This window comes from Micromys minutus (genome assembly GCF_963924665.1).
Source record: "Micromys minutus genome assembly, chromosome: 16".
NCBI classification, from domain to species: Eukaryota; Metazoa; Chordata; class Mammalia; order Rodentia; family Muridae; genus Micromys; species Micromys minutus.
Genome location: NC_137985.1, coordinates 19,192,428 through 19,219,869, shown reverse-complemented (window position 1 = coordinate 19,219,869; position 27,442 = coordinate 19,192,428). Strand labels below are relative to the sequence as shown.

The window sequence follows — 27,442 nt, the reverse complement described above, 5'->3', positions numbered from 1 at the left end:
GTACATAAGCAGTGGATACTTAGTTACAGAATCCACTTGAGAGCAGAGATAGAGTAAAAGAAAACTAGAAAAGAAAAGACACAGCTCCCTTACGCCATGTAGAAATTTCCTGGTAGAAGAGCAACAGTGTTCAGAATGGCCAAGTTATAAATATCACACCGGGTAGGAACATTTTAATTACAATGTGAAACAAAAGAGAGCTTTTTTAAAAAATGTCCAAAGCAGAGAAAAATGAGAAAGCCTAAACAGTTCCTAAAAGCAAAAAGGAAATGAAGGAATATAAGACAGGAAATGTATTGAAGGCACAAAGCACGGTGAACTAAGCTTCCATTGTGCGTCCGGATATTGTATGTTATCTCTAGAATCAACAGTGTGAAACCAAACAAACTTTTTAATTGAAAACGGCCACCATTTTGAAATATGCATTGCATGTTTCTGTTTTAAAGGATGGAATTATTGAACATCTGGCCAAGACAAACCCTATCATAATTCTTGCATTGTTTGAATAGAAAATTTGTTGAAATAAAACACCTTAAAAATTTCCCCCCTTGGCCAGGAATATGCCTCAACGGTACAACACTTGCCTAACATGTGCTAGGCCCTGGGTTCACTCCTCCAGCACAGGGGGGAATCCTAAAATATAAACATGAATTACAGTTTTCCAAGCTTTGGTAACGCCAAGGTAGTTTAGGTAAATTTAAGAAATGCCACAAGGGTGAGGGCAGAGGCAGGTCTCCAGGAGGAGCCATGCCATGGTCAAAAGCACAGGCTGTGGGTCAATTAGATGATGTCCATACTCTGGATTGTACGTACAGATTCTTGTCTGATAACCTTGGCAAAATTGTTAGCTTAAACAAAGGGAAACATTGTGGTAAAGCCTTTGCCCTCTGCTTGCTACAGAACCCAAAAACTGGCTTCCTCACTCCAGCGTCAAGTTTATCAACAGTGTAAAGCATTCTATGCTCCCCACATTCTAGACAGAGAATACCCATTCCCTAAACTAGTGCCCTTTTCACTAATTCTAGAGTAACAGCCTTCCATAGTTAGTCAACCCTTGATGCAAACCCCGAATTCCGGTTCCTGAAGTAAATACAAAACCAAGCTTTCCTCAGCCCATGTTTGCCATTCAGATCAGTAAATCTTCCCAGTGGCCACAAAGCTTTGGGTCAGTGTCTGTACAATGTCTTTTCTCCCTGGCTTTGATCACACAGACAAAATGAAGCCTCTAATACCTTGGTTTCCTTTTCATATGGAAAAGCATTCAGGGTTTCAGCAAGGTCTTCTTGCCCATGTGCTCGGAGGCTCTGGAGCACATCCTACCTTCCTGTCCATATGGCCATTTGCTGGGGATGAAGAGCTGGGGGCTGGATGCCTCCCCCCACTCATTTCAAACTCCAAAGTGAGGCAAGTCAAAGTCCTGCAAAACAGCCCTTTCATGTTAAAAGGAACAATTCCATTATCGACACCAGGTTTCCAGTTTTGCAAAGCATTTATTTCTCCACTGCCTGTACTCAGGGACCAGACTCTAAAATCTTGATACCTAGACAGAGGAAGTGAGTTCTTATAGGCACATCCTGTAGCCTGCTCTAGGTGCACAGGCGTGGGCTTCCTGTGGCTAATAGGACAGCTGGGCCCCAGATACAAAGCCCATTTGTATCTAGCATTTTTCATCTCTTAAAGGTCCTGGGCAGTTACCATGGGATCTTTACACTGGCCTAACTGTGGGAAGCTGTTTAATAAACTGGAGAACTTTGGCCCTAGGTTCTTATTCTGCTATCAAGGTTATTCAGCTCAGCAAGTGCAACTCTTTTGTTGGAAATGACTTTGTAATGTTGGAATCAGTAGCCCCTTATTAATTATTAATTGATTAATTAAGTAACTGCTACTTTTAAGTGGCTAAGTTTAGCTCCTAGAGGGACAAAGGAGACCTAGCTTTCCTTTGTCAAATAAACAAACAAAAACCAAACAAACTAAAACAAAACAAAAAAAAAAAAACTTTGCAAAACTAAACTCTCAGGGAATTAAGGCCCCGGAGTACCCATGTGGAGCTGGATAGACTGTTTCTGTTGCCTGTATCCCAGAAACTCATCAGAAACTCATCAGAAAAAAACATAATCCATGTCACCTTCACTTGCAGCCATTCAACCCTCAGTGGTCTTCATTCATCTAATGTGTGAATGGCTGACCTAACACACAGAACATGTCACTGGTACTTAAAACAACTATTTGGTAATAGTCTATCCAGTGATCTCATCCATGCAACAGTCTCCTAGCTAAAGCAGACTGACATCAGAATTCACTCATCATGCCCGATGGGTACTGGGTTGCAGAACTGATGCCCTTTCTTTCTGACTTAACCCAACCTGGAAGGTGATGGCATCTTACCAATCTTTCCACTGTGGTTCCCACCAGACTTATCCCAGCTTCCTGACTTTGACCATGAAGCCCATCTGCAATAGATGGACTATTTCCCTTGGCATCTTCCCCAACCACACACTTTTTTTTTCTTGCTAACCCAGCATATGCTCTTGATTTTAACTACAGAAGCCAGCTACCTCCTCCAGGAAGTCATTGTTCAGTGGCTATAGATTCTAATGCCATTCAGCATGGCCTATGTCAGAAACCACACCCTGCCCATGAACACGCCTGGTTACTGCCTCACTTACCCTCTAGCCAGCACTGCCTGGTGTGAGCCTGAGGACCTGAGTCATTTGTTTCATCAAGGGGCCCATGGCAAGTACCCTCCAACTATTCCTTGTTTAATCATCTAATCAATCAATCTTGACTACAAAACAATGTACGCCCTTTTTACTTTAAAAAAAAGCAATATATAATTGCTTTACCTCATTATTAACTAATGATTAGGCATGGATAATTAACCATTTAGGGAGAATTTTTTTTGGGGGGGGGATTGCAATAATATCATTTTCTCAGCACTTTCTCAGTAAAACTGCTGACTACCAACTGGTCTTTAAATGAAGCTTTTAAAAAATGTTGTGCTCATGAGTGGCTGGATCTCAGCTACACCAAAGTCCCCCTGTATTCAACTGGCAGAATAGGCATCCCTAGAACTCTTGTGACTTAGAATTTCACGTGAACCAAGGCAAAGTGTTGGAGCTCCCAGGGATACAAAGACCTCCCATCTGCTGTCATTTTTCCATAGACCCTGTGGATTTAACTTTTGTCAACTCAATGGGGAAATAGTCCTGCATGGCTGTCACCTACAGCCCATCCCCTAGAATTTCACGTGAACCAAGGCAAAGTGTTGGAGCTCCCAGGGATACAAAGACCTCCCATCTGCTGTCATTTTTCCATAGACCCTGTGGATTTAACTTTTGTCAACTCAATGGGGAAATAGTCCTGCATGGCTGTCACCTACAGCCCATCCCCAAACTATGCCCTGAGCCCTGACATGCTCCCAGAGCAGCAAAGGGCCAGCGTGCCTTCTTTGAGAAGCTCATGGTGCTGCCAGAATTCCAGTTGATTTCCCAAGAAGCCATGCCTGTCTGTGTGGTTTCACTGAGTCACAATACTGGACCCAGAGTACATGAAAGTCACACTCAGTCTGTCTGTGGCCCAGTGGAAGCCAGCCTATGCTTGCATACTTTGAGAACACCCATCCCCAGGTGCAACTGATCCTAAACAGTGTTGGCATTCTGCTGGCGATCTCAATTTTCCCAAAGGGCAGGCAGAAACCATAGGCACAGACCTGCCTTCACCACAACAAGACCTCACTGGCACCATGGTCAGTACAAGTGACCTTCTCAGCCATTCTGTCTGGGATTCACAAGAGAAACCTCATGTAGCTTCATGAGAACCAACTGGGTGAAGATAGCATCTCCTCTTGACAATGAAAACTATGCAGATTTAGAGGGGCTAGAGCCCTTAGCCATGGCCACTGTCACTTACTGCCTAACTTGTTCCAGAAAGGACTTAAGTCAGCTTAGAGTGACACGCACAGTGAAATAGAATGTAATTTGCTGGATGGGAAAAACAGGAAAGATAAAAATGAAACCAGGTTTGAGATTATTTTTTTTTAAATAAAAGCCATGCCCTAAAGTTGTGTACAGTTTATAGAAATAGGTCACAGACCTGGCCCTGAGTTGTCTGATAAACACTGGAAAAACAGAGAAAAGTGTTGTCTGTGGTTTAAAGATACAGACCTGTTCTCACAGGGAGAGCCTTGGGTCCCCTTTGAGAACATTTTAATACTGACTTCACACACAATATCTAATAACGTTACATTTTCCACCTAGTGAGGAGCAGACTTAGGGCAACAGAAACCTAAGGCAATAAGACATACACTAATATGAAGAGTCAAGACACTAAGAATAAGTGTTTTCCCCACCTGTAGGTCCTTTGGAAAACCACATCTAACTGCAGTTGGCACTCCGATACTCACCTCAAGTTATATAACGGGATAATGAAGAAAACAAAGAATATTGGCACCAAAAAGGTAAAAATATATCAAAAATCCTTTCTTTTCCCACATCCTGAATTGTACTGCTAAAGACAATAAATCAAGATGTTTGATGTCTCTGCTTGGCCTCCAGCCGATACAGCCCGTTAGGGGCGGGTCCAGTATTCTTTATGGTCACATCTATCTATTCCATCGTATAGAATTAGTTATCCAGTCTGAACCTTCACATCAGCTCAATACCATCAGTTGAAGGAATTTATGAAGAACACATTGCAGAAATTCTAATCCATTCCAAAGTAATGTCTGTTTTTGTTTTATCTTATTTTAGGACAAGTATCAATTTTGGCACAAGATGGGAAGTTCTTCCAGATGGTGTAGAAATGACCGTGTATAATAAAAATCACTTCAAGTGTGCACACCAGAAGACCTAGGTCATTCAGAAGGCAAGCTCCTCAGCAAGTAGTTTTATATTTCAGTGAGTGAAATATTAATGGTAAACTAGCATGACACATGCTCATGCTGTGCCAGGGTGACTGAGGGCCCAACATACAGAGTGCTCTGTGTGACTGTCACCACAAGCCACATGGCAACGTGAGAGCCCCTCTTCCTGCCTCTGCTTCTCTCTGGGCATTTACCCAAGAATCCAGAAATTTATTAGCCCATTGCATTTACTTGCAGGTAGAGGAGCTCAGAAGGTGACCATCCAGTATGGTTTTAAGATATATTTGGCAGGTCTGCCACACCACACTTCCCCCTTCCCATTATTTTCTACAAACACCAGCTGTAAAAAATTCCCTTGGGGGCTTGCCTTCTTCACCACAGGAACTTTGTGTCCTCACTAGGTCTCCCCTTGCTAACAGTACTTATTGGTGATCATCTTACTTGCTTAATTCAAAGTCAACTGCCTTCATTCTCACCTGTCACATAGCCCTGCCATCTTCATGTGTGTACTAAAGCTAGGGACAGCCTCATTCCCGATTTTTAGCTAGTCACTCATTGAAGGACTTCGATCCTCTTGTTCAGTCTACAGAAGGCCTAGCACTGACCCTGGCCGGTAGTAGATACTCATCTGAAAGTTGTGAAGGAAAAGTGAATTAAATCATAACTTCTTCTGAAAAGCACATAACATCTGTGCAGTATGTGGGTAGACTCAGGGGCAGCTCTGTCAGTCCTGGCCACACTTTTCCAGAAGTGTCTCTGTTATCCCAGACTCTCCAGCCCCAGGGGAGGTTGGAGTCCCTCCCTTCTTGGTGTCCCATTAGCTCTACAGTGAAATGCAAAAGTCACTACTTATGTAGGCTTGATTCTTATAGATCCCCACGGCTTTCCATCTGTAAATAATGTAAATTTGAGAATAAATTATGTCAGGCCACATTGCTGTCTGCTTGCCAAGAAGTAATCAGGCTTTTCCCTAAGTAGATAAAAGAGATGCTATGAAGTAATTAGTGTTTTGCATGGCACCATGACACTCTTTCAAATCCGTGTTCAAAAGCCATTTCTAATTGCATCTCAAAGATAATTTTCTGAGGAGAAACAAGGTAAGTTTCTAGAATGTTTATACTTAAACTCAAAGCTAAAATTATAAAATCAAATTGAACTTGTACTTAACCTTGAGTTAGGAAGGTCCTGTAATGAAGGATTAACTTTTCCCAAAGAGTCTAGCCTCTGGGATATCTTGTGTAACAGCAATATTTCCTAGTCAAGATCACCAGGGAGTTTAATGATGAATTTTAGAATGAGACAGTGAATCCATGGAGTAAGAGTTTCCCCCTCCAGATAAATCAGAGACAAAGGGCACCATGTTAGACTTCCAGGCTCACTTTTGGATGGAACCAACAGGGAAAGTTCTTCCTATGGCTGAAGTGGAGTTAAATGAATGCAAGCTGGAGAGAAAACACCCCAAGAACTGAGGTAAAACTGGAAAAAGACTCAAAGACATTAAAAAGGCAGAACCAGTGTGGTGTCATGGGAAAAGGCTGAGAAGCACCAAAGCAGAAGAGCAGTTGGTAGATCCAGGGACACACTGTTGTGCTACTAAAATAGGGGCTAATTTGAAGTCCTAAAACCAACTGAGAAAGGCCAGGACAGAGCCACCCATGGGTGAAATCGTTGTATAGATTGTGATGTCAGACTGAAGGAGAGGTCCCAGTGATATGAGTGAACTGATATTCAGTTGCACTGTGATGGGGAGGTTTATGTCACCTTCACCCAGTCTAGATTTATCTAACTCGATTAAAGAAACCTCAATTGAGACAATGTCTCCATATGATTTAGCAGTAGGGCATTTCCTTAATTAATGATTGGTTGGTGGGGGTCCATCCCATGGAGGATAGTGCCTTTCCTGAGCTATTGCTCCTGGATCCTATAAGAAAGCAGGATGAGCAAAGCCATGGAAACAATCTAGAAAGTAGAACCCCTTCCATGGCGTCTGCATCAGCTCCTGCCTGAAGGTTCCTGCCTTGTCTGAGTTCCTGTCCTAACTTCCTTTGATCATGATGTTACATCATAGTAACAGTAACCTTCAGACAGGCACCATGCTGTGTGCAGCTGACCATTATATTGGAAAACCCACACAAGTAAGTAAAAAGCACTCACAATTCTGGAAGCACCAAATGGGCTTAGAGGCTCTGCCAGTTAGTTTTTATTGTCAACTCAACACAACACAGAGACGCCTGGAAAGAGGAACCTCAATGAAGAATTGCTTCAGTTAGATTGCCTTATGGTCATGTTTGAGGAATTGTCTTGATTAATAATTGATGCAGGCAGATCAGCTCAAATGTAGGCAGAGCCATTTCTTGGGCATGTAGGCCTGCTCTGGACAAAACGGCTAACTAAGCATAAGCCTGAGAATGAGCGATAACTATTCTTCTATGGCTTCTGCCTTTGCTTATTGCCTTGGCTCCCCTTAGTGAAGGACTATTACCTAGAAATGGAGGCTGAAATAAACCAGAGCCTCCTCCCCCAGTTGCTTTTGGTCCTGGTTTTTGTTACTGAAACAGAAAGCTGACTAAAACAGAGGCAGAGGTTGTGCTCACTTGAGGAACCAGAGTCTCTCAAAACATGGGAAGTAGGTACTTAGACAGCAGGTGATAAATGAGCCTGAAGACCAAGAATGAGGGCAAAGAGAATTCCCATCAGGAAAAATCAGGATGCATTAGGAAGGTAAGCTAAAAGAGCAGCACTTGTAGAGCTGGTTTGGTATGAAAAAAATAAGAGTACAGAAAAGATTCTCAGTGCACACAAAATCCAGGACTGAGAAAGATGTAGCGCTGTGAGTGTTAAATGACACACACCACCAGAAACTCTCAGCCTGAGAAAGAGCATTATCGGGGGCCCTGCCTGACATCTGAGCTGTACCGTCAGGTTAAATCAATGCAGCAAACAAATAAATAAGCAAACAAAAACAAAAGGGGTCATGTCCAAGAGGCAGGAAAATGGACAAGGACCAGATTCTGGGTTTGTATTCTGTACTTGGTAGTCTGGCCTAGATGGTGGGACTGGGGCTGGAGATAGGAATGAATATTTGTGAAAGCTCTAATATCAGAGGAAGCATTTTGAACTTTGAAGCTAGATTTCTAAGACTGAAATTGGTAATTTAAATAATTCAGGTGTCTAGTGCCACCTGGTGCCAGGGTTCCTTCATCCCAGAATTAGTGCGATTAACTCATTTGAAAAGCTGAGCTAGGTAAAAGAAAGTCAAAACTATAATGCCACAGTTTACAGTGAGCATGATCTTTAACTCGAGACTCTACATAAGTGGCAATACACAACAATCATTGTAAGAGTACCAAAAAATGTTCCAGGCATGTTCTTCTCTGACATAACAGAAATTGACCTGGTTTTATAGAACACAGCAAGTAGCTTGATATGATTTTTGAATGTAAATATGAAGTCAGTGTTCCTTTCATGTATATCTCCTCTTGCTTCACAATCAATAGTTGGCTTTATTGTAAAACAGCAATGTGGGTTATTTATGAGGCTTGTGATTACAAATGAAAGGAAGCCACTGGCATCCCCGTGACCCCACTGCTGCTATCATAATGCCCTTTTCATGATCCACATTGTCCTGTCCTGTCTTGCACCTTCTATCTTCCATCCCCTCATTTCACACAACTTTGAATCTTCTGGTGTTACTCAACTCCTCAGAGTTTGTAAAAAGCACTGGAGGAAGAAAAGCATCTCCCAATCTGGGAATCCCCAGATGCTTCCCCAACATAAACAAGGGGAAAAGGCTTCTCCCAACCCACTTCCATCCTCTAAGGCAGTGGTTCTCAACCCTCTTACTGCTTCGAACCTTTAAAACGGTTCCTTATGTTATAGTGATCCCCAATTATAAAACTATTTTTTTTGCTATGTCATAACTGTAATTTTGCTGTTGATGTGTATTATAATGTAAATATCTGTGTTTTCTAATGGTCTGAGAACTGCTGTCCTAGGGGCTCTGCCTATAACTATGGATCAAGGGTTTCCCAGTTCTTCCCTTGTACTTTTTTACTTCATTTCTATTCTTTTTTATATCTGCTGGCTCTCAGAAACACTCTCTTCTAAGAACTCACAGTGGCTACACTAGGTTGGAACTAAAAGCACAGGAGACCCACTCAAGAAAAAAAAAAAAACTAGAAATCCACATCAAGAAGTACTCTAAGCACTGTGACTCCAGATGCCTGGATCCCAGAACAAAAGCACAAGCCTGAACAGCTAAGATAATATGCCTCCTCCTGAAGCCAATAGCACTACTGCAATAGGTCCTAAAAAATAATTTGCTGAGTCACAAGATAGGAACTTCAAAATACAATTTGCCTACTGAATGTAGATATAAAACTTGTGAAGGAAATATTTCCAAAATGAATTAAAGAACACACCAGAAAGATTATTTACCATGATTGGGTAGGTTTCATTAAGAGGCACAAGAATGGTTCGACATATGTAAATTAATAAATACAATCTATTACCTAAACACACCAAAAGACAAGAACTCCATGATCATTTAATTAGGTGCAGAAAAGGCCTTTAAAAATTTACTGTATCTTTATGAGAAACGTCTTGGAGAAACTTGGGAAGCAAGGGACATATGTCACATAATAAAGTGAGTAATAGAAGAAAAAATAGCACTAAAATCAGGAAAAAGGCAAGGTTGTCCACTTTTTTGTACCCATTCAATATAGTACTTAATGTGTTAACTAGAGCAGTAAGACAGCAAAAAGCCATTGAGTAAACAGAAATAGGAAAGAAGTCAAATATTTTACTTATAGGTGGTATAAATTTGTACATAAAAGACTCCAAAAAACTTAAACAGCTGACCAACACTTTTATCTAAGTAGAATAATACAAAATTAATAGACAAAAATTAGTAGCTTTCCTGTATAGAAATGACAGATTCAGAAAAAAATCAGGAAAACATTACCTTTCTGAGTGGCCTCCAAAAAGAAGTTCTAACCAAGCAAGTAAAAAACTTTATACATTAATTAAATAAATAAAAACTTTAAGATATCAGAGAAAAAATTTAAAAAGGTACTAGAAAATAAAAAGACACCCAAAGGTCAATAGGAATATTGTACAAATGGCCATTATACCAAAAATGCAGTTTACAGATTTAATGAAGTCTCCATCAAAAACACAACACAATTTCCTATAGATTGCAACATTCAAATGAAAAACATGCACACATGCTCACATGCAGGCACACACACATGCACACACACATGCACACACACACCCACACACACACACACACACACACGCTAGTTAAGACAACCAGAAGCACTGAAAGTATCACCATCCTAAATTTAAAGATGTATTATAGAGCTACAATGATGAAAACAGCAAGATTCTGGCAGAAAAACACATTGATCAATGAAATCAAATTGATTTAAACATAGCTCACAAACCTACACATGCCTGCATTTCAACAAGGTAGAATCTTCAATAAATAGTGCTGCTCAAATTGTAGGGCTGTTTGTAGAGGAATGAAAGTAGAGCCATCTCAATCATGGTGCACAAAACTCAACTCCAAGTATATCAAGAACCTGAACGTAACACCATATATCCTAAATCTGATCAAAGAAGCAGGGAATGGGCTTTAACTAATTGGTATAGAGAAGGACTTTCTGAATGGACACAGGCATTAAGATCAACAATTATTAAGTGGAACCTTATGAAAGTTTTTGTATGGTAAAGAATACCACCGTTCCAGTAAAGCATGAGTCTACAGAATGGGAAAAATATTTACCGATTGTACATCTAATAGAGGGTTGGTATCTAGAGTATTTAAAGCATTAAAAAGAAACTGAACATTAAGGAAACAAATAATGCAATTTAAACAGGGTATGGAACTAAACAGAGAGCCTCAAAGGATGTCTCAAATGATGAAACATAAATGCCTGAGAAACACTTAAAGAAATGTTTCAGATCCACAGCAACCAGGAAAATGCAAATTAAAACTACTTAGAGGGTTCATCTTACCCCAGTCAGAATGGCCAAGATCAATAAAACCAAAGACAGCACATGCTGTCGAGGATGCAGGGAAAAGGAGGACATTTATTTATTGCTGGCATAAGTATGAACATGCATATGAAAATCAGTTATCAGTTCCTTGGAAAGTTGGAGCTTAGTCTACTTCATTATCCAGGAATACCGCTCTTGGCCATACAGCCAGTGAACTCTCTAGGGCAGAGAACTCTATGTCCTGCTCCTGAGACACTTGCTCATCCACATGCATTGCTGCTTTATTCATAATAGCTGGAAATTAGAAAGCGCCCAGATGTCCATCACCTGATGGGCAGATGAACGAATAATGAAAATGTGATACATTTACAAAATGAAATATTATTCAGTTGTTAAGAAAAAAAAATTTCCAGATAAATGGATGGAGCTAGAAAGAGTCATCCTGCATTGATGTAACCTAGATCCTCAAAACAAATATGCTACATTTTCTCTTATATGTGGATGCTAGCTTTTGGCTTTTAATATTGCTACAATTGAAATAATCAAAGAGGTTGAGTCCATTGTAAAGGACCAGGGGGAAGAAGGGTGTCTCTCTAAGGAAATAGAATATGGTGTGATGGGGAGATAAAGGGAAAACTAGAATCAGAGGGATTAAATTGGAGGTGGGGAGGAACAGAGTGAAGTAGGGGGGAAAACATTTAATGACCTTTGACAAACTATATGCAAACCTACTACTGTAGAAGCTTCTTAAATTATATACATGCATAAAAGCAATTTAAATGAAGTGACCATACAATGGGGAAGATAATACCCCAACTAGACATCTTATGCCATCAAGTAAAACCTCCAAGGACAGGAATGGTTTACACTTCTTGAGTCATTGGCTAAAGGTGTCCTATGAAACCACATCACAGGTTGTTGTCAAGGCTATTGGCTGTTCTTCATATCTTAAGGGTAAAGGTCCTACCAGTCCTATTGCTGAGGACAACACTTACTTATGGCATTGAACATGGAGAAGTCCAACTGGTGCCCAACTAGTAGCTTCACCCCAACTGACTAGCACACATGGTTCTGTAAGATATTTGGTACACTAACAGAGGAGAAAAGTTACTATCAATATTACCCAGCTATAAACCCTATAACCAACAACAGCAACCTGCCTGTGATACTATGTTCTAATAGTGGCACAAGTGATATGGGGAAAACTTACCTTTTTAAAATTGGATTTAAGGCCCACTCCATAGTAAAGTGCCAAAGAGCCTGAGACTAGTAAGGCCAGGGGACTAGAGAAAATCTAACACCATTGTGCTAAATTCGTGTAGCTGCATCCCAATGACATACTGCTACATGACCGTTTAAATGACAATGGCCCGTTAGGCTTGTATATTTGCACACTTAGTCCCCAGCTGGAGAACTGTTGGGAGTCTTTCTTTGGGGTGGACTTGGAGGTTTAAAAGACCAGGGCCAGATCCAGTTTCTCTGTGTCTGCCTGGTGTCTGAGGATCAGGATGTAGGTCTCAGCCACTGCCCCAGCCTTGTGCCTGTCCCTATGCCATTGTGGACCCCACTGTGATGATAAGGGATTAACCATCAGGAACTGTAAGAAAGCCTTAGCTGAATGCTTGGTCTTGTAAGATTTGACTTGGTTCTGATGTCTCTCACAGCCACCACTTAGTTCTAATCGGGGACGTTTCTTCCTGTAGCAGTTGAAAATCAACAGAGACCCACAACAGGGCAATATAGAAAGAATAAGGAACTTTAGAGAACTCAGTACTAAATAGATGCCTTCCTCAAGCCTCTCCGCTTAAAGCTTAGGAACCTGAACAGAAGAGGATGTAAAATGATTGTAAAAGCCAACAGTGGTGGATCAATCCAAAGAAGCAGTGTCTTCTAGACACAACAGGACTGATATACATATGAACCCAGAGATTATGGCACAATGCACAAGACCTGTTCAAGTTCAAGTCAGACAAGATCCTGGCACTGAAAGGGAAAAGTGGATACAGAGTCCTGGCTCTGACCAAGAAGCTATTTACAAGGGATACCTACTGAGAAAAGGAAAATCCATCTTCCCCAGTGTGGTGTCATTGGGTATATCAAGTACATTACAGGGCAGGCTCTGTGACCAGAAGTACTTGACCAACACAAGAAAATGTCATTGTTTTTGTTGGGCCTTTTTTTGATTTTGGCCTTTTTTAAAGTATATTGTTTGTTTGGGAGAGAAAGCCTAAAGTTGGGTAGGTATGAGATGGGTATGAGGAGGATCTGGGAAAAGTTTGAGGAGGGTTCAAAATATATGAACAAAGCTCTAAATTTTAAATAGTTTTTAAAGGCTTGTGCACTGGGAACCATGCCCCAGTAAGAAGTGCACAGGGATGCTCTGAATATCCAGACTTCGCAGGACTTCACCTTCCCATTTTGACTTCCCTACACTGGAATGTAATTCTGTCCTTACTTCAGAGTCCAGCACACAGCACTAGGGGGTGTTATCTTTTCCAATACTTGCCCATACTGTATGCCAACTGTGTCCTGAGTTCTGCTCCCAAGCTACCTGGGCTGGGCCTCTCGGGAAGCTCAGTTGTGGTAGGGAGAAGAGTCTACACTGGTTTATAAACATGGCGAGGAGTCACCATGTGGGAGACAGAGGTACCTACTGCTCTTGGGCTTCTCAGTTGGCATCTGGGGCACAAGGAGACGCAGCACGAGACTTAGGGAGATGTAAGAAGGGACAAGGCATGAGCTGCCTCACCATTTTCCTCAGAGAGGACTATGTATGAAACCACGCACAATGCAGACCCACTGTCAATCACTTCTCTACACTATACAATTCCTCCAGCTTCCCAGCATGCTTTGAAACACACGGGGCTGGGGGATGCCAAATGTTACTGCATATGACTATTTAATTTAAGGAAATCGCAAGTACAAAAACTTAAGTCTTAAGACACCATGTCAAAACACTCAGCATTTTATATAATCTGGTACTAATCGTTTTGTGCCCAGAAATATTCAATTTTCTATTCAAAAAAATTGATTGTGATTACAAAGGATTTGTGCATATCTCAAAATTTAGAATCAATTTAGCCCAAGGATCAAACTGATGTGTGAATTTAAAAAATAGCAAAATTTTAAATATTTCCCAAAGGAAAAATAAAAGCATTGACTAATATGCACTTACCTTTTAGTCCTCTATAAAGTGGTAATTTTCAATTGTTTAGACAATAGACATTTGACTAGCAAAGATACTAAATTAGATAATAGGCCAAAATAAAATAGCTCACAAATTCCAGACTTTTCAAACATAAGTAATTCAGAGAAATCAAATATTTTGACTTTATAGAAAAAATTATCACACGTAGAATTTGCTTTGTAAAAAATTCAGTGATCTTTTAAGAACAACCAGAAGAGAAAACACTGTAAGAAATACACTTCACTCTGTCACAAACCCCTAGTTGTGTGTGTGTGTCTGTCTGTGTGTGTGTGTGTGTGCGTGTGTGAGCTCATGTTGAAAGACAGATAAAACCTTCTTCTTCATTAGTAAAAGACAGATATATCTTTGAAGGATGAGAAAAATAAAATTCCAACACTATTTATGCTAGCGGTGCTTTGCTATATCAAAGCGAGAATTCCTTGTCCTATAAAAACTCTTAATAAATATATCAAGGCCATAATTCTGACAAGAAGTCAGGTTGATTTCAGAATTTTCATCCTGTGCTTTCAGATACACTAGGAAACACTTGGTAGGTGTGCTGTGCCATGTGGTTGCTCTTTCTGTCTCTCCTCTACAACAAAAGTCATTGCACAAAAATGGCCAAGCAGTCTTGACTGGCACTTTCACTGTTGTGAAAGAGAAACAGTTCATTTTCAAATAATTCAAGGTTTTACCAGTAAGACCCTAAAACTGTCAGGTCTCCATGATGAATTCAGGAGCTACCAGCAGTTAAAGAGTTGACAGGAGCTCAGGAATGTCCCCATCAAATATCAGGGACAAAGGACCAGGGCACACAGTGGGCTTGAGCAGTCCAACTGTCATGTGCCAGCATCACACTCCCCAGTGCCTTCATTGCTCAGGACAATGATTTTGCCAATGCTCGATGGAGCATGTGGCACTCTACTGGCTTCATTGTGATTGCCAGCTGGAAAGTGACAATCTTCTGATTCCTCCAGCTTGTTTTCACCATGTACGACTCTCATCCTCTGTTTCCTGTTTCAGAACGTCTATCCAGAACCCTGCAATTATGCCTGTCTAGAGTACCACAGAGCCACCGTCTTTCTGCATGGGACTCCATTTCTTTTCTTTTAAGTAAGGAGCAAAGCTCAGAACATGCCCAATATTGTCCCTCCCACTTCAATATGAGGGAGGACACATCCTTCTGCTGTGGAGTCAGGGCGGCAGTAGGTTGCTTATGTGGCTGGAAGGGTTGTCTAGCTCTCTCCTCCTGTCATTTCTAGGGAAGAGAAGAAGATCCAAGGCCACCCGGCACCAGACCATGCCAACAACAGGCAGAGAACATAAGCCCAAGTCCCTACTGCATCTTACCTTAGTCGGCCTGCACAAAGAACTAAAGGGCACGCCTGAACTTGCCCAGGCTGGCCACATCTAGCTTCTGATACTCTCTGCTATGTTGCTGTAACTGCTGCAGACCTTTTAAAGGACAGATGAGGATAACCATCTGGCTACTGAACAAGTCAATTCTTTCAGGCTTTTGTGTATTGAATTGGTTTCTTAGGCTATCTGCCAAAGCCAAGCTATTCTGCTGACCTCAAAAGAGCTTAAAACTATTTAATTCACCAGAGGCAAAAGACATGGGAATTTGGTAGAAAAGACCAATCTCTACAGCCCCGCTCTCCAGTTATTGATTTTGAACAGATAGGAAGATGAGGCCTGGGAGAGGTATAGCCTCTCCATCCTATTTACAACAGAAAGAAGAGTCCAATCTCAGCCTTCAACTATAGCAAGAGAGCTTCCGAAGGAGGCTCTTTGCATGTTCTTCTTATAACTGATAGAAGAGAAATGGTGGCAGCCAACAGCTCCAGCACTTCTAGCTCTTTGGTTCAAAGCCTCATTAAATAGGAAGAGCAGTTCCTATCGTCTTGAATTCACAGAGATGAAACAAGGCTTGTACAAGAAGGTTGAACAGCCTGGTGGTCCTGAAAGCCTAGAGTCTGCAATGCTAATACTCTTAATTGCTTTGTGCTCCCAAGTCCCCCCATAGGCTTTATGGTTCCAAATAAAATATGGGTCATCCAGGTGATTAACTCATCCATGATCTCCAACTGGGACTCGGTAGGAAAAGAGTAGAGCCAATCTCAGGAACAGAACAAAGGGAAAAAATAAGGAAACCCAGAGGATTCAAATTAACAAGAAAATGGCTGAAAGAACCAAGCGAATGACTGGAGCCAAATGGCTTGGCAGATACAACCATGCTTGGGGATGTGTGATGACAGGGACAGTCTTTTTCCATCCCACTTTGGGTTGCCTTTATAGAAACTTATCTTTTATGTCCAAAGATCAAATTAAAATAAAAAGATCACATTTAATGAGAGCTAAGGGAAATAAAGTGGTGGCAATTAAAGAGTAAAAATAACCTCTCTGTGGTTGCAGACCACAGGAGTTTCCTAGTTTTAAGAGCCACAGGCAAATCACTTAAGCAAGGCCTTCTGAGCTGCATTCCTCTCGTGTTTCCTCACGCCCATGGTGGTTAACATTATAGGCAGTCATGGCTCTTGAACTCTTGGAATTGTGTCGTAACCAGGAATGCAGCAGGCCAAACTTATCCATTTCCAGAGCAATCCTGTTGCAAGGAAGTCAAAAGCAAGCCCCTCTGCAGTGAGCTTCTGGGTGTGAACTGGAGGTATCAAGGTAGAGAGGACAGAAGTCTCAATCTTAATACAACCCTTTCCATTCTCCAACCTCAAACTGGCCTTCTACTGTCCTCTGACCCTGGACATGCATTGTCATAGTTGATCATCATCCAGCTCCTGGTTTTTCCGTGTGAAGACTGGATCTGGACTTGACCTCGAAGCACATGTGAGCTGTTTCTCAGGCCTGGGATGACCGAGCTCCCTTAACCACAAGACAGAGGCCAGGATGATCTGAGATTCAGTCCATGCTTGTGCTCAATAGGCTTGCTTTCAGTCTAACTACCAAAACATAACTACAGCTTAGAGACAGCTTCCCATAACATCTGTAGACACAAACAGTATTGTCTGGAGAAGATAAGTCTGGAATACTTCATAAAATTTACTAATTTCAGACAAGATGAGTTACTGAGCAGAAAGAAGTGGAGGTGATTACCCTACAGTCGAAGGCCATACTTGGCATACAAAAATATATGATATACTAGGTTCCAAGGTCAAGCATACTCTCAATCTATAATGCAAACCTATCCATCAGCACATTGTACTTACCGGTAGAAAGTGGTATAGTCCACTGTTGAGTGGCAGGTCTGAAACTCCCAGGACTTGAGTTTCTGGCATTCCCGATGGGCTCGAAGCTTTACCTTCACTGTGCCCTGACATAGCTCAGGCACCGGCTTTCTCTGTGGTCTGTTGCAGAACTCATTGGATTCCACCCTCCACGATTCAGCAAAGTCATCCACATCAAACTTGAAGTTTCCATCTCCACCAATCAAGTCATCACGTTTATGTCCATTGTAGTTGCCACAAAGACCACAGAGCTTGCCCTTTAGATGAGGGGCAGCCATGACCTCCACAAAACTGTCTCCATCCCATGATATCTCCAAACCTAGAAAGAGGATAGGAGGGTCATCCACTCCAGAACACTGCAGCAATCCTCAATTTTATCGTCAGACGACATCAGTCATCACCCTTCAGTGAGCAGCCCTAGTCACTGTCTAAACTCATAATTGCCTTTCGATCTCACCACCAATCTTCAGTCCTACAAAAGATAAATAAATCACTTCATTTGGACAGTTTAAAACGTATCAACTGTATAACGTTTTCTTTTGTAACATCTTCTGTACTTAGACTTTGACCTCCGTGTTAACTAATCTCACCACAGTATTCTAGTCTTTATTAATTTTAATTTTTCTGAAAATAGTTGGGTTTGTCCAAATTGTGTCTTTGCTTATGCAATGATGACTATATTGCCCAAATGCAAAGAAATAAGCATTATACCCTTAATGTTATTTTTCCATTTCTATCCAAATACTGTGCTACATAATGATTTCTTTAAATATCAAGGGAAATTTTCTAAACTGCTTGCTATGATGAGAATTTTTAAAAATACACATATAAGCTATGACTATATATTCTTCAGGAGACAACTCTCAGATCCATAAAAGTGTTTATCCCTTGTCATGTGCAGGGGTTCCTGAGACACAGGCCACCACTGGCAGACATTTTCTCGAGGTGAATGGCTAAAAGCCCATTTACTTTTATGAACTGAGTAAAGTGCTGGAAAATCTGTACAAAAACATGGAATTTTTACTAGGTTCAGTTTTGAAGAGCATCACTAATTAATAATATGGTAAATGGTGAACTTCTATCATATGTGGAGAGTCACAATATAGAATAGTGATATGCCACAGATAAGTCTGAATAGGCAGTTGGGAAAGAAAGAAACTCCCTCAAATCCTCTCTGGTGTTGAATGTGAAGCTACTTCCCTCAAGAGAAAGGAGAAATCTATGTAAAAAAAAAGCCCTGTGATAGTTTAACCTAAAGAAAATGACTATTTATTTTTTAGTTCTATATTTACATTGGTGCCATTTCACCTGATTAATTTCTGGCAGAGCCTAAGCGTCAAGGTGACTGACAAAGAACCACAGTGGTGTGAACACCAGAAGTCTCATCCATTTATGTGGATGTCTGTCCTAGATATCATCACTGTTCCTGTACACTATGTGCAGCAACTCCAAAGGAAGCATTCTAAACAGTGATGTCTTTGTTCCTTCCTCATTCTCCCATTGGAAAGACAAAAAGAGTTCTTCCCCCAAAAGTACATTGTCCTCAGTCCTGAGTTTCCAACTAGGCAGATGAACAAATACCCAGACTTTGAAGAAGAGATAAGGATGGGTCTACAAGGAGAGAGAGAGAGAGAGAGAGAGAGAGAGAGAGAGAGAGAGAGAGAGAGAGAAGAAGAAGAAGAAGGAGGAGGAGGAGGAGGAGGAGGAGGAGGAAGGAGGAGGAGGAGGAGGAGGAGGAGGAGGAGGAGGAGGAAGAAGAAGAAGAAGAAGAAGAAGAAGAAGAAGAAGAAGAAGAAGAAGAAGAAGAAGAAGAAGAAGAAGAAGAAGAAGAAGGAAGAAGAAGAAGAAGAAGAAGAAGAAGAAGAAGAAGAAGAAGAAGAAGAAGAAGAAGAAGAAGAAGAAGAAGAAGAAGAAGAAGAAGAAGAAGAAGAAGAAGAAGAAGAAGAAGAAGAAGAAGAAGAAGAAGAAGAAAGAAGAAGAAGAAGAAGAAGAAGAAGAAGAAGAAGAAGAAGAAGAAGAAGAAGAAGAAGAAGAAGAAGAAGAAGAAGAAGAAGAAGAAGAAGAAGAAGAAGAAGAAGAAGAAGAAGAAGAAGAAGAAGAAGAAGAAGAAGAAGATGATGATGATGATTATGATGATGGTGATGATATGAAGCAACTTGGGTGGATGAAGGGAAAAATGATTGGCCTTGTTAGAATATGCAATATCCACAAGATATTGGGGTAACAAAGAGAATATGAGCAAGATCTACCCAGAGGACAGATTCTAAAGCTAAAGTTACTTTGGTATGAAAATGTCCACAAAGGGGGAAGAAGGCTAGCCAAATAGCTTTTGGATGAGAAAGCCACATTGCTACTATAAGATAGATACTGTATACTGAGTTATTGGTAAAATAAACCAATAGCCCAAAACTGGGATTCTCAAGAAATAAGAAGAAAGAAACCCATAAGGAAACCACTCTGTACTAAATAAAAGGAACAGAGCACTGTAAATCCAAGGGAAATAATTTAAAAGGATTTTGTTGTTTTTGCTGTTGTTACTTTGGTTGAGAGAAGAGGGTAAGTTCAAAGAAGCAATTTAATAGAGTGGAAAATGAAGGATAAAAAGAAATCATAGGAAAAGTGTTCTAGGAGAAATCTGGTGAAGTGGGGGAACAATGTCAGCACCAAGTAAGAAGACAAGGGACACAGCACTGGGATTCCCATACCACACCTTGCATGTGGCCCTGTGTGACACATGGTGTCAGCTCTGAGAGCTTTCATATAACACTATGTCTCCTTCTGTATGCATTACCATCTAGCAGACAGCCTGGCCCAAGTATAGACTCATAAAGGAATTACCCCTGTGAGGCTGATGCATTGAACCTGTGAAGCCAACTAAATTCTGTTTTATGCTAGTTAAGACACTGTTTAAAAGAAGGCAACTCCACTATCAAATGATTTGAAGTATGTTCTTCAAGGTTCAGAAGAAACCTGACCTCCAAAGCCTATACTCAGCAAGAAAACCAAGGGGAAAAATCAATCCCATTCCAAGTCCAACTGTTAGAGCACAATTCCAAAGATTTTCCATTTTGCAAAATTTTCCAAACTTCAGGACTCTTTCTTAGACAGCAGGCAAACTCTGTTCTTCCAAGTACCACAAATAGTGAAGAATTTATACCCAAGGGGGTCCAATGACATCAATGACAATGATAAAATAACTCTGAACCTTTGGGCAACTTAGTCCTGCAAACTCAGTGGTAGAGAATAAGCTATCATGGTGTTCTCTCTATGTGAGAACTGGAGTCTGCACATGCCTGGAGACACGCAGGCCCAGTGTGTTTTTAGTAAATTCTGCTCAAAACTTCTGACATCTCATTCGTAAAACATGGTCTCCAAAGAGTTCACCCTTCTTTATCACAAGCACATTGAGACTGTCACTGACCTGTGCCAGGCTTCATACTGAAGGGAAATGAGTTTTCTACTACAGATGTCTTTATGTATTTTACTACCGTTTATATTTGTGTCTGTGCAACTTTGTTTGCCTTTTATAAGAGTGAACGCCTTATGAAATAGAGTTATGACATGCCAAGTTGCTATGGCAGGAATGGCTCTTATAGATGCTCTATGCAATGGGTATCTCAATCGAGAAAAACATCATGAAAGGGCTTCAGAGGCAGGAGATGGTCCTTGCTACATCTGGGATGAGTTTCCTAATTCTTTGCATGAGAAATTGGGTAGAAATAGCTAGCTAGCTGTCAGCAGGCTAAAGCTGAAGCACATGCCATGTCTGGGCCCATGAGCAGCAGCCACATTCCACTTTAGGAGGGGCTTCTAGTTTTGCTTTCGCACTAAGGAGTATCCCCCCAGTCTGCTTTTGTTTCTTGTCTTTGATACTTTTGCTATAATCCACTTAAAGAGAGCAGGAGATGGAGAGGCGGGAGAAACCTGGATATAGTTGATATTGATGTGCAAAACTAGGTGATTTTTTTTTTCTGTTCAGGTTTTACACCAAGATACATTCTGAGTTCAACAAATGCACAAGAACATAATGAAAAGCATGTTCCTTGTGTATGCACAAGGCAGTCCTGATGAAGCAGATTGATAGCAGGAACTAAGTTTCTATTTAGAATATTGGCTAAGAACTTGGGATAGGGTGAATGGTGAGGGTGCAGGATGCTAAGGTGCTCCCAGGGAGTCATTAGCAGAAAGCAGGGCACCTACACTGCCACAGCAGGATTCTATCACCAAGTGCTAAGTCCATAAACCACAGAGACAAAAGCAGCCTGCCTCCCTTCTGCCTGGTCTTCCTGCTGAAGGCTTAGGGTAAGCCACTGTTTTGAAGATTCTTTTATCTCTCTGGCTTATAAAAGAAACCGAGAAAGACAGACTCTCAAAGGGCATGCCATGACTGTTGTTTGAAATAGACAATCAATAGGTGATAAAATGAAAATATCTCTAAGGGGCATCTCAAAGTGAGATGCCTAGGGCAGAGTGGAAACACTATTGTCTGGGAAGTCGGTTTTTCATGCAAGGCAGATGGAAGAGCAAGTTCAGCCCTCAGAGGACCGGGCTGTGTCTCCAGGAAGCAAGTCCCACAGAACACTGTCCATCTGGGTGTTAGGGGTGCCATACAAATTACTTGAACCTTGGAAAGAGAGATGGAAAAAAAAATAAAAGAAATTGTAAGATTGAGCTCAAGGTCCAGAGTAATAAAATTCACTAATCTGATTATGATTTTTATGAGCTCTCATTTTTTTAGCAGCCCCGTCTTTTTGCTCATTTTTACAACATGGAATCATACAGAGAACATACTTATTCCATAATGTTTGGCCAGCTGTGCACGGACCAGTGTGGAACCTCCTGGGCTGTTAGTAATCTTCCAGCACTTCTTTGAGAGCTGGGCCGTGCCTGACTAATAATTTCCATATCAGTCCGACCCATTGTGTCTTGCTGGCTTGCAAACAGATAGGCAGGATGCTTCTAATTACTTCTGTGTAATAACAGCCCCTTTTGGACACACTTTACAGGGAGCCTGAATGTCGCCTCCTTTATGGAAAGGAGCTGGAATCTCAGTTTTAAGGTGCGTGTCATGTGTCATTTGAATAGAAAAACAATAGTTTGAATTTTCTAAGTAGGCGTTTGGGTGAGTAGCGGACTATATCTGGGAGGTGAAGGGAAATCTTTGCTGAATGTCCCTATACATTAACACTTAGTACTGTCTCACTGAAATGGTGCCTCTGTACCTTAAACCTCCCAGGTCCCACCCTGCTTATTTGAGTTGCCATGATATAGATTTAAGCCAACTTATCAAAATATTTATTTGGCTTGAATTGTAACAATCACCAAGGGTTCTGAAGCAATGGGGGCAGAGGAGGCATTGAATTTACTGAACTCAATCAATGCATTTATGCAATTAGATTCTCATCAGTGAGAAAGCAAAGAAGAAAAAATAATGCATTGATTCTTTTAAGTATTATGCTGAAAGATTTGGAGTAGACCAGGAGAGCTCACAGTGCAATATCTAGCCACTGTGGTGCACTAGCCAAAGGTGGAGTGTCAGGAACCACATGGAGGAAATAGTCATGCAAATGAGCTGAACTGGTTTTCCGTGGACGATAAAGAACAAACTATACTCCCGCTTCCAAAAATGTTTTTCGGAGATAATAAGTAACATGCCAGGATTTGACAGTGTAGACCAGGGGCAGTGGAAAACAACTTGATCATGGAATGAAATTTCACAGCACAGTAGACTGAAGGTTAGTGAGGGACAGGGCGTCAGAGATCATTTCTGTATTTCCAGCTGGAGGATATGCTTTCAAAGCCAGCCTCCCAAGTGTCCTGGAACAGAAATAATGTCCCTGACTATCAGCTAGAACATCTTCCCCCAGTGTTAGAGTAGCCCTGCTAATCACATGCAGCTCCTGTCCCCTTAGTCTGTCTGCATTCCCACACAAGGTCACAGGTGACTCCTGTCCCCAGTCTATCTGCATGCTCACACAAGGTCACAGGTGACTTCTGTCCCCATAGTCTATCTGCATGCTCACACAAGGTTACACGTGACTCCTATCCCCATAGTCTATCTGCATGTCCACACAAGGTCACAGGTGACTTTTGTCCCCACAGTCTATCTGCATGCCCACACAAGGATGCTCAACCCTTCCTAGTGTATGATGACCGAAGAAAATCAGGCTCCCCCAAGAACAAGCCCTTTTGCAGTGAACACTGATGTGAGCCTTCTGTTGTGCTTCTAGGTTTTAAAGGTGCCAGGAACTGAACCTAGGGCCCCACATAGGCTAGGCAAGCACTCCATCATAAAACTGTGTCTCCATCGCTCTGTTTACTCTTTCTCTTGACCTCATGACTCTCTTTCCTCAGACCCTTCGTAGCAGGCCTGTGCTATCAGGCTGGCTCCCCTGTCTCTTTTGAGCAGCAACTGGTACAAAGCTGTTTACCTCTGAGGATCCTCCCATCCCGTTTGAACACTTACTACCAAGGAAACCCTCCTCCCAGATGTGAAACTGCACATGGCCCGCTGATCTAAGAAGCACTTGACAGTCCCAAGCTGGACACTGGTACCCTAAGATAGACACAAAGCTAGAGAGGTTACTCAGAGAGTACTACTGCTATTTTTAGAACGAGAGTAGAAAGGTTCTGAATGTCCCGCCATCCCCCTCCCAAATGTAAAACTAGTTGGCTGGTGTCCAGGAGCAGGGCTCTGCATGGTACAAATGTCTGTGGATAGTCTACAGCCTCTTCAGAATGTGCTTATCCCCTAAATCAATAGCAGACAAGGCTGCTTCCCCTGTGCAAAAAGAAGCACACGCCAAGAAAGAGCTGCTGCTGCTGCGGCTGCTGCTGTTACTGCTGCTGTTACTGCTGCTGTTAGTGCTGCTGTTAGTGCTGCTGTTAGTACTGCTGTTACTGCTGCAGTTAGTGCTGTTACTGCTGCTGTTGCTGCTGTTACTGCTGTTAGTGCTGCTGTTACTGCTGCTGTTAGTGCTGCTGTTACTGCTGCAGTTAGTGCTGCTGTTACTGCTGCTGTTACTGCTGCTGTTACTGCTGCTGTTACTGCTGCAGTTAGTGCTGCTGTTACTGCTGCTGTTACTGCTGCTGTTACTGCTGCTGTTACTGCTGCTGTTACTGCTGCTGTTACTGCTGCTGCTGTTACTGCTGCTGCTGCTGCTGCTGTTACTGCTGTTAGTGCTGCTGCTGCTGATGCTGAGGCTGCTGCTGTTACTGCTGCTGTTACTGCTGCTGTTAGTGCTGCTGTTAGTGCTGCTGTTACTGCTGCTGTTACTGCTGCTGTTACTGCTGCTGTTACTGCTGCTGTTACTGCTGCTGTTACTGCTGCTGTTACTGCTGTTACTGCTGTTACTGCTGCTGTTACTGCTGCTGCTGCTGCTACTGCTGCTGTTACTGCTGCAGTTAGTGCTGCTGCTACTGCTGCTGTTAGTGCTGTTACTGCTGTTGGCATTGGTGAGGGGAGTAAAGGTCAGAGGGAAGTCATAGAAAAAGCCCCACCTGCTCTGGTAGTCACTTTCAAAAGGTAGCCATCCAGGTCAATGTGGAAGTGGGGAGTGTGGCAGGGCAGGGCAATGCGAGAACCATTCCAGCGCACAGTGAGGTGCTGCTGCAGGCTGACTGTGCTCTCGCCCAGCACCAGCTCCACAGACTTGGTCCAGGAGAAGGAGCGGGTCCTCCGTGCATCGTTCTTCACCAGCACCTGAAAGGGTGAGGCAGGGGAGGAGCAGTCTTTTGTCAAAACATACTGACATGTCCCCTGAAAGTTAAAGGTCCGTCCATCAAACGTGTTGTAGTGCGGATCTCCGAATACTGTGCACACACCGGGCTCTGTGAATGAGAGAGACCAAAGTTGGGTAACAACCAAGGTGAAAGTGGAAATCCCTGAAGTCTAGCTGGGAGAACACCTTGGGTAGGATTCACTAAAGTAATGGAGGTTTGAAATGAGCTGAACATTAAAAACCATTTTACTTGTTCTAGTTACAACCGCCCCCCCGCCCCCCCCCCCCCACTGTGTTCACACTTAGAGATAATTCCTGGCGTCCTGGAATTCTGGGAGCTTCTCTACTGTGTAGCCTGCCATGCTTCGATGAGTAAAGCAATCACACTAAGGACTTACTCCATAACCCACATAAACAAGAAATAAAAAGCAGTAGTAAAACTATACCACATGAAAATAATCTTGCTATATTTCTTAGTTTTAGATTTTATTTTATTAATTTGTATGTGTGCACCATGCATGCTCGTAGTGTGTGTGTGTGTGTTTGTATATGCATGCAGTGTGTCTGAAGAGGCAAGAAGAACCTGTTGGATGCCCTGGAGCTTGAAGGATAGCAGGTGTACAAGCTGCCCAATGTGTGTGCTGGACACGGACCCTGGGTCCTCTATAGTAGTGCACGCTCTTCACTGTTGAGCCATTTCCCCAGCGCCAACGATATGTTTCTCATATTTTGAAAGACATTCCAAAATCTAATGTCAATCTAAAAAGTAAATTGGACCATTTTTAGTACCTTTAGTCCGGTAAACTCACCACTCTGAAACACCACTATTTTATATTTACAGAAGCAAACTGAAATTTACCATTCTGAGGCACCTCAGAGGCATCGTGGAAAATTCAATAATTTTAAAAATATAAAACTTGGTATTGGTTTACTTTCAGTTGAAGGGTTTGTTATCTGTTTCTAACAAAGCCTGAACCACAAGGAAATATATTTACAGAAATTGGCCCAAATAAGGAAAGACGGCTGGACATATGCCTGTAGCCCAGTACCCAGGAGGTTTAGGTAAGAATGTGGCAAGTTAGAGGCCACCCTTGGCTACATAATGGGACACCATCTTAAAAATAAAAAAATAAATAAAGACAACATGAGCTAAAGCAGAGACATTCTAGTCAGCACCAGAATAATAATCAATAAAGAAATAACAAGGCAAAAGACCCAGTCCAGGATGTGAGGTTGACATGGTTTGCAAAGAGGTGGGCCACACGGCATGAGGACAGCCAGGCTGAAGAGACTAGTGAAATCCACAGCAAGTTCTCTCCTGCTCCGCGGTGTACAGAGAACAGTGCGGGTCCGGGGCATGACTCCTTGCCAGTCTTGTGGTGAGCCATACAAATCACACGCACTTGGCATTTACTAAATTGCTGTATCTGTCCTTTTCTCTAACTTTATCAGAGACGAATATGAGAGTCTTTGAAATATAGGATCCTTCAATGGAAATATAGGATTTCTTCAAGAATAGGAATAAGGCACCATACTTATTGTGGGGATAGAAGTGGTGGGTTTGGCAGTGTATTTGAATTCAATATCCATTCCTAATTCTTTTTTATAGTTCTTTGTCCATTTTTTGTGACCCCAATTTTACGACTGTTACACATTGGGTGTGCCCCCTATTCTAACTCCCCCGTCTAATCTCTCCGGCATGATTTTTCCACAGTGCATTTTTCCAGTCTTTGCTGATTGGGCTGGATTCCAAACCTGCCTTCACTGTGTTCCTCAATCTCTGACTAAGGGGGTTTTTTGTCAGCATGTTGCATTTTAGTCTACAGGGTGAAGGAACTGTGTACCCCAGGAGAATAAGAGTTCGGAGTTAGTAGCCTACCCTACAATGAGCAACAAATTCAAGTCTGTTTCTTTTCTTTCCTTTTTTTTTTTTTTTTTAAAGATTCCTGATCCCACTCAGCAAGTTAGCGTAGTGCCAACTAAAGCTCAAGGCTGAAAGACATGTCCTCAGCTTAGAAAATTCGAAACACCACCACACTACCAGAGGGAATGACATTCATCTGCTCCTGTGCCTGTTCTTTCAGCTGTGAACAGGCTTTCCACATCTTCGTGTGACCTTTTCACTGCCCCAGTAACAATGGTGGCATCTCTCGATGTCCTGACCAGAGTTGCGATGAAGTTTTCATTGATCAGAACATTAATAGCTAAGATTTGCCAAAAGCTCACACCCTGTGGTACCCCTCATCTGCATGCCTACTAACGACGGATGAATCATCAGAAAATCAACAGTCTCTGAGCACTAGAGCATGTCCCAGTAGACACACAACAGAGACTTTCATCTGATCATTGAAAACCTTTGTGAATGGTACTTATGAATAAAGAAATGCTTTTGTCGTGGTACATGAAAAACCAGCAACCTGAACTTGTTCTT

The 27,442-nt window shown here is 41.9% G+C and overlaps 1 protein-coding gene across 2 annotated transcripts in view; it reads right to left on the bottom strand.

The window, feature by feature from the left end:
- Positions 1–27,442, bottom strand: part of BMPER (BMP binding endothelial regulator) — a gene marked incomplete at its 5' end in the record, with an annotated part of 236,718 nt that overhangs the window by 54,722 nt on the left and 154,554 nt on the right. The window contains 2 exons of one of the 2 annotated variants that reach the window (XM_080930012.1): positions 17,273–17,609; positions 24,791–25,120. In XM_080930012.1, the coding sequence (XP_080786138.1) occupies positions 17,273–17,609; positions 24,791–25,120 (667 nt within the window). The remainder of the gene's footprint in view (positions 1–17,272; positions 17,610–24,790; positions 25,121–27,442) is intronic. The other variant, XM_080930013.1, reaches the window with a different exon arrangement.